The sequence below is a fragment of the Lethenteron reissneri genome, unplaced genomic scaffold (genome assembly GCF_015708825.2).
Source record: "Lethenteron reissneri isolate LAM-NWPU_2019-01 unplaced genomic scaffold, ASM1570882v1 scaffold_1451, whole genome shotgun sequence".
Taxonomy (NCBI): domain Eukaryota; kingdom Metazoa; phylum Chordata; class Hyperoartia; order Petromyzontiformes; family Petromyzontidae; genus Lethenteron; species Lethenteron reissneri.
In genome coordinates, this window is record NW_026891170.1 from 1 (window position 1) to 7,708 (window position 7,708).

Below are 7,708 nucleotides of genomic sequence, written 5' to 3' on the forward strand. Positions count from 1 at the left end.
AAGGCCCACTAAACCATCAGCTTCTCTTACAGAAGCGTCCCGGCACAAGCGCGAGCAGCTCTACGAAGCGGCTCACCACGTGAAAGATTGTTGAAGAGCAACAATGATATTTTGGAGTAAGAGAAAAAGTGCGTGACATCATCATCATCTGCAGTCACGAAAGCTTTAAATCGAAATTTAACCGCCTCTACGGGGAGGGTTTCCACATAACTTTGAGATCCTTCAACAAGCTCCGTGATAAGAAGGCTCAGCTAATTGAGTCTCTCACCTTTCTGAAGAGATGCCGCGACTCTAAGGTAATACCAAACGCTTTTACACTAACATCTGCTGCTGTAACTTCTTCTAGTTGAGTAACTGCAGCTACATATCATTAACATTCCTTTCCTTTGTTACTGCTAATCCCTGCACCCCCCCCTTGGTGCTGTTGATCCTGCATAATGCATGGGCATAATATGACTTTGAAACCCCCCCGCCCACCTCCTACGTATTTTCCATGAATATGCTAAATTCCTCTTCATATGCACATTCTTTTGTTAAGGCGCTCTTCTTCCACCTCCAACGCAGCTTTATATAAGCTCCTAGCTTGGCAGTGTCTCATTCTTCACCTGAAGACGGCTGCTTGCGTTGTAGCCGAAACGTCGTGAGAATTATTTTATTTATTATGTTTTATTTTTATTATTTTATTACTTCCCTTCTACGTGACTTTACCGAAAGAACCAAGAAGATCATCATCATCATCAGCATTGTTTAACCTGCCGCGCCGGGAGATCAAACGGCACTGCGAGTCTGGTGCACTCACCGTCTTGACACGCGTGACAACGACGGCAGATCTCATCTTGCCTGCTGCCCTGGCCTGCTCAGTTCGCTTGGACGGCATCACGCCCGACACACTTGCGAGCAGCTCTTCGTCGACCTAGCGTATAAACGTGAATATCAATGAACACAAAATCACGCAAAGATCCTGCAATTTAAAACATTTATTCGGCCTTGCCGGAATACGAGTGCATTGTACGAGCAAATCGACATTTGCATTTTTTTTATTTTGGGAATTCAGAAACCCGTCCCTTGGTCACGGGCATGCTTTGTGAGCACTCTCCGTCTCTGGCACATCCATCCTACGTTCATTGAACAAATGCTCCAAGCTCGTCAAGACGTCTATTCCACCTTCCCACATCCAGTGACCCTTTGAATCTGATTGATGGTGATGGAGACTCGCATTAAACTGCAGAAGTGATTTTAGTTTTTAAATTGTAAATTTTTTGTTTAATGTTATTGTCAAATGAATGGCTTAGATTACAATGACATAGTTTATTAGATTACAGCAATTATTTAATTATCTGCGGAAAAACTCTCCCCCCAGTTGGTCGAGCTCTGAGTTTCACAGCGCACCGCACATTAGGAGAATGCTTCTATCCAGCCGTGAACATCCACACATGACCCAATCATCCCTAGCGCTCAAGCGAGCCGCTTTGTCCCTACGAGAGTGGATCGAGTCCCATTGCATCGTCCAAAGAATTTCAATCAAAGCAGTCGCATTACTCACCGTAAAATCCATGCTGTCCGAGCCCTCGGAGTCCGACAGATGCAAAACTTTTCGCTTTTTCTTCACGACCTCCCCCATGGCAAGGGGCTTGCGGATGCCGCCCTTGTAAGGCGACTTGGCCACTGTCACCGGTGCGAGCAAAGGTGGAGTCTTGCAGATCGCACGGACACACAAACAGAGATCCCCCAGTTAGGCCTGCAGGCTTGCGGGAGTGCCGTGCTGATCGCAAACACCTAACGTCAGCGCTTAGCCCAGCGGGGTTCATTGAACAAGCCTGACTGATGACTAAGACTCAGGAGGTAAAAACTGGTCCAGATCTTGGTAGCTTGGATGAATACTGCTGAATAATATTGGTCTGGAATGCCAAAAGGCTGATGGCAAATACAAATGATGTGTGTACATGTGTAAACACAGAATGGAGGTGTGTGTACATACATTGTTACCCATAAGGTTCCACAATGAAACACGAGTCTGAATAGATCATCAATTTCATGTGTGTGTTGCAGAGATGTCGCAGACACTAGACCACGTGGATTTTCAACGAAGAGTGCCGAGTTTTAAAAGTGCCGAGTCTGGGGGCCCCGTCATAAGAATGTGGAATATCCACTCGTGGCTTTGGGAGCGAGCCTCCTCACGCATGCCTGGCCAGCGCAGCGCACGAGGGGGGTTGCTGTGGCCAGCACCCCAGTGCTGACGTGGACACACTCGGCCAGGCACTGTGCGTCAACACAAGGTCCACCGTTTGATTGTCAGGACCATGTAAGATAGTGTATTGTGAGGATGTATCCGGCTCAATGACGTATCACGACTCGTCACGGTGATTGGCTCTGCCGGTCCTGGTCCATAGCCAATGGGGGGAAGCCGAGTGGCGTGGCCCTGACGTGATGGAAAGGTGACAGCTGTAAGTAGGGGTACAGGTAGGGTACGGGTAGCCGTTTGCAACCCTGGTGCGGCCGGGTACGGGTAAGGAATCAAAACCCGTTTGCGACCTCTGCTCTACGTACCGTGTGAGCTGTGGAGGTGTTACTGCTGCTGGCTTGCGTACGATGGTAAGGTTCACGGCTGCTCTGGCAGGGATAGGCGCTGGGTTCGTGAGAACCCCCGCTTGGGTTCAACAGGTCATCCACATTGCCGTCATCCGAGATGTAAAACCTGTCTCGATCTCCATTGGAGAATACTGCCAAGGGTGGGATTGGCGGTGGTAAAATGTTCAAAGTTCAGTTGAAATTAATACAGTATGCGGTATACAGGCACACGTACGCCAGCCCGTTGAGATTCGCATGTAATTCATATAAAGTATCCTGCCTATGAGCTACAAGGCATTACATTCCAAAGACTTAATTCTATGGGAATTCAAATGTTCAAACTGAAAAATATTTGGTCATTGGCTGTTGGTGACAAGGTCCACAAACAGCAAACATGAATTTAAATGACGTACACTGGAAAGCATTTCCACAAAGCATGTATACAAACTTCCAGCAAATCTCATGCATTGTAAGACTTCAAATGCCTCCTATGTGAATGTGACTCAAACACAACCACATTCTTATTCACAAAGAAACCACAAGTGTTTGTCAACTTTAATATTTTTTTTACAATTATGTTTTTTTTACTTGTGCAGCCCACTGTCAATGGATTCCCTTGATTGTTTTTGTATTCAGGCAATCTCCCACTGCACGAACATAATTACTTTTAAAACAAATACAGGTGGTAACAAACAACAAAACATAGTCTATTCCAAATATCCAAATACATAAAGTTCGATTTAAAGCTTTCGTTACTGCAGGGATTCATATTTCTTGGTTATTTCGGTAAAGTCACGTAGAAGGGAAACCATCAAATAATAAAAAAAAACATAATAAAATAATTCTCACGACGTTTCGGCCACAACACAAGTAGCCGTCCTCAGGTGAAGACAGGTCTGTCGAGGCAACAGCGTCTAAAAGAAAAAAAAAAGAAAAAAAAACGCTGTTGCCTCGACAGACCTGTCTTCACCTGAGGACGGCTGCTTGCGTTGTGGCCAAAACGTCGTGAGAATTATTTTATTATGTTTTATTTTATTATTTTATTACTTCCCTTCTACGTGACTTCACCGAAAGAACCAAGAATATCCAAATACATAGTTTAGTAATTTAGAATAATATAGTTTTATAATAAAATGTATACATTAGCATGTATTGTTCTTACATTTTTAAGGAGCAAGAAAGTTAATTTGGCCCTTGGCACAGAACATGAATCGTGTGGCAAATAGATTTTGACCCGAGGTCTTTCTGGATCGATTTTTCAAAATGTGCTTCGCATGTCGGGTCATTAGATTATTAAGAGAACAACATAATAATCATTGAGCTGGTAGTGTACACGATTCTCTGTGTGTTTGTTCACTCACCAAAACGCCGACGATGAAATGGGAATCCACCCATAGCTCCAAAAAACATCATGTTCAATAAATCCAGTATGTCCTCCTGAAAAGGTACATCATACAACGAGACGATAACATTGACTCATCAACCACAACACATTTTTTTAAAAATTTACGATATTAGAGTATAAGTGTTGCATTACACGCATTCACATTCATTTTATCGGTGGCTTACCAAGCTCATGTGAGCCTCCGTTTTCTCCGCAGCAAGGAGTTGGTATGCTCCTGTAGCTTGCTGAAATCTCTGTATTGTACAAAAGGAAATTTAAGTTTTGACAGAGGTTGAACACCTTCGACGAAACGATGTCCATTATTCCACGTTGTGTTCAGCTTTCGCAACTTGTGGGATTGAACAACGTCAATGTCTGTCAAGTGCGTCAGGGGCTTGGCAGCCTGTGATTGTGACACCACAGAGGTCGCACACGGGATTTGATTCGATAATTGTTTTTTTCCCCTTCTATCTGGCAACAAAACTGACACCTTTTTACAAGGATTCCTGTTTGCATAGACCACAATACCTGCAGTCATGATAAAAAAACCACAACTCTGATAATGTATGCACTGTCCTTGAAGTTGATTGGTCCACACCCAAGACAGCTTTCCTTAGAGCCTAGTCTCACAAGGTGTTGGACCAGATGATGCCAAAAGGCGCACAACTCAAAGACAATGCACCATCAGAGTATGAGAGCTCGGGGTAAGCATTTAGACCATTGGAACCTCATTTGCCAGTAAAAATATGATAATTGTTTTTTTTACCCTTCTATCTGGCAACAAAATTGACACCTTTTTACGAGGAGTCATGTTTGCATAGACCACAATACCTGCAGTCATAATGCAAGTAACGTTGGGTTGCTCGGTCAACGGCCTGCAGGGTCAACGGCGGCGTGGTGTATTCCGCAAATATGCCCGACTGTGAGGGCGGGCACAAGCCGGCGTGAGTAGGTGAAACGTTGAGTTTTATAAGGGCACCACGGGGTGACCAGCCCCTCCCCACCCAGCCCCTCCCCTCCCCACCCCCCCACCCAGCCCCACCCTCCCCACCCAGCCCCTCCCCACCCAGCCCCACCCTCCCCACCCCAGCCGCTCCCCACCCAGCCCCTCCCCACCCTCCCCTCCCCACCCAGCCCCTCCCCCACCCTCCCCACCCAGCCCCTCTCCATCCAGCCCCTCCCTCCCCACCCAGCCCCTCCCCACCCTCCCCTCCCCACCCAGCCCCTCCCCACCCAGCCCCTCCCCACCCAGCCCCTCCCTCCCACCCAGCCCCTCCCTGCACGACGGACACAATAATCCCCTGTGGGCTGGTGTAACCAGGCTGGTCCCTACCAGTATCAATGTACAATGCTCAAAGTGCACAAATATGACAACGATGCTGATATTTAGAACCAGTACAATGCTGTTCAATTGTATTTCACTCAGCATGAGTGAACCATCAGAAAATGTCAAATACTAGCAGCATACGTTCCATCACATTAATATCAAATATACCAAACACTCCTTGCTACTCACAATGGTAGCAGTGTCACTGCTGTGATTATTCTTATCTGAATGCCATTCCAGAGCGAGCTTCTTGTATGCGGATTTAATTTCTGCTTCAGGGGCTCCTGTGCATGACAACTAGCTTCCATTAAACACGTGGCACACAAAACACCGCTCAATTACATACATTGACAGATCCGTATAATGACACATTTGTACATTTCAATTGGATTTTCTTACGTTGTATTCTTTTTCAAGATCTAATCTATACAACAGCCATAGAGCTCCTTTTCAAAGACGTCCAGAATGCAACAGCAAACAACACGAGTGCAAAGCATTGTACAGGAAATGTAAACAAATCACTTTAAAAATACACAAATACACAAATACAAGCAAACTATTTTTTAAATCCTTTATATTAAGTTCACTCGCTTGCGTGCTTGTGCGCTTACGACCGTGCAAATCTTTCGGTCGTTTTTTAACCCACTTCCCGTGATCCAATCGAGCTGACATTTTGCACACAGACTCGTTGTGCGTGACAATTAATGTTCGTGAAATAAAATTCCAAAATTTTACACTTTTTAGGAAAAAAATATTATATTTAATTACCAATTGCTTAATGGTGCAATGCAATCATCTGACCCATAGGTGGCAGCCATCTCAAGCCAGAGGACGAGAGGACTCTAGCCGCCACGCATATAAAGGATTTATAGTGAAAAACTTTGTTTTTACGGGTTAATTTTTTTGTATCTTACCAGGCATAGACAAACCGAGCTGTTAGCCTCTTTGTCAGAAGCCATGTGGCCACAAATGATAGCCAACAAACGTGGCGATTCAACGCAGCAAAACTATCGCAAACAACACAGAGCACACGTACACATCTGGGCAGATGGTTATTGACGTGGCGTGACGCACATTTCTATCCCGATTAATGACTCGTCTTCTTGGTGCTTTCGGTAAAGTCTCGTAGAAGGGAAATAATAAAATAATAAAAATAAAACATCATAAAATACGATTCTCACGACGTTTCGGTCACAACGCAAGCAGCCGTCCTCAGGTGAAGAACAGGTCTGTCGGAAAGACAGCGTCTGACACTGTCTTTCCGACAGACCTGTTCTTCACCTGAGGACGGCTGCTTGCGTTGTGGCCGAAACGTCGTGAGAATCGTATTTTATGATGTTTTATTATTTTATTATTTCCCTTCTACGTGATGACTTTACCGTAGTAACCAAGAAGATGAATCCCTGCAGTCACGAAAGAAGCTTTAAATCGAGACACATTGATATTTACGCGATCTTACCCAAACAAACAAACATGGATATCGGTCACGAAAGGCCGAGTACTGTACGTGTTGGGAGACAAAGGCGGCCGGGCGTGGTGCTGGCCACCCACCCCCCTCGTGTGCCACAGTGCCGGTAGCCTTCATAGGTGCTCGCTAACAGCACTTGCCCCTACAGTCTGTTAGAGGCTACCTGGGGGACCTTTGTCTGTGTTGCTACTCGCTACTAGCAGCACTTGCCCCTGCAGTCTGCCAAGGCTACCTGGGGGACCATTGTCTGTGTGTCCACGCGACTCACCATTGGGAAGTCCCAGCGCCGTGTAGGCCTCTTGACGGGTCAAGCTCATGTCCGATAGCAACAACAACAACACAAACAACAACAACACAAACAACAACACAAACAACAACAACACTCACTACCACCACCACTCACACACTCTCTACTATATACTAGCAGTGTACAACAACAACACAAACAACAACACAACACTCACCACAACACAAACAACAACACAACAACACAACAAACAACACAAACAACAACCACCACCCTCCTCCGACACTAACCACGCCGAGCGCCGCAGGAGCATCACGTGACTCGGAAACGCCGCTCTCTGATTGGTCGCTGGCAAAAGTATCAGAGACGTCCGCTGATTGGTTCAACGCCGACCACGCCCCTCACACCACGCGGCTTCCCATTGGCTGCTTGACAACTAATTAAAGAAGACTTCCGGCCTATTTAATTAATTGGCCGTTTGGCAATTAATTAAACGTTTAATCAATTACTTAATTAATTAAACGGCTAATTAATTATTTAATTAATTGGCGCTTAATTAATTATTTGTGGTGGGGGTGGTGGTGAGGGTTGTGGTGGGGGGGGTGGTGGGGGTTGTGGTGGGAGTGGTGGTGGTGGGGGGGTTGTGGGGGTGGTGGTGGGGGTTGTGGTGAGGGTTGTGGTGGGGGGGGTTGTGGTGGGGGGGGTTGTGGGGGT

The 7,708-nt window shown here is 46.0% G+C and overlaps 1 protein-coding gene across 1 annotated transcript; it reads right to left on the bottom strand.

Moving 5' to 3' along the window:
* Positions 1–799: 799 nt before the first annotated feature.
* On the bottom strand, positions 800–7,275 carry LOC133362353 (dnaJ homolog subfamily B member 3-like; the record flags this gene model as incomplete). The annotated part of the gene is made up of 7 exons (XM_061581278.1): positions 7,016–7,275; positions 5,469–5,563; positions 4,138–4,206; positions 3,930–4,005; positions 2,548–2,720; positions 1,544–1,693; positions 800–913 (listed from the first exon to the last, which is right to left on the bottom strand). Coding segments are annotated over exons 1-7 (726 nt in total), but the record flags the coding sequence as incomplete, so codon positions are not given.
* Positions 7,276–7,708: the final 433 nt, after the last annotated feature.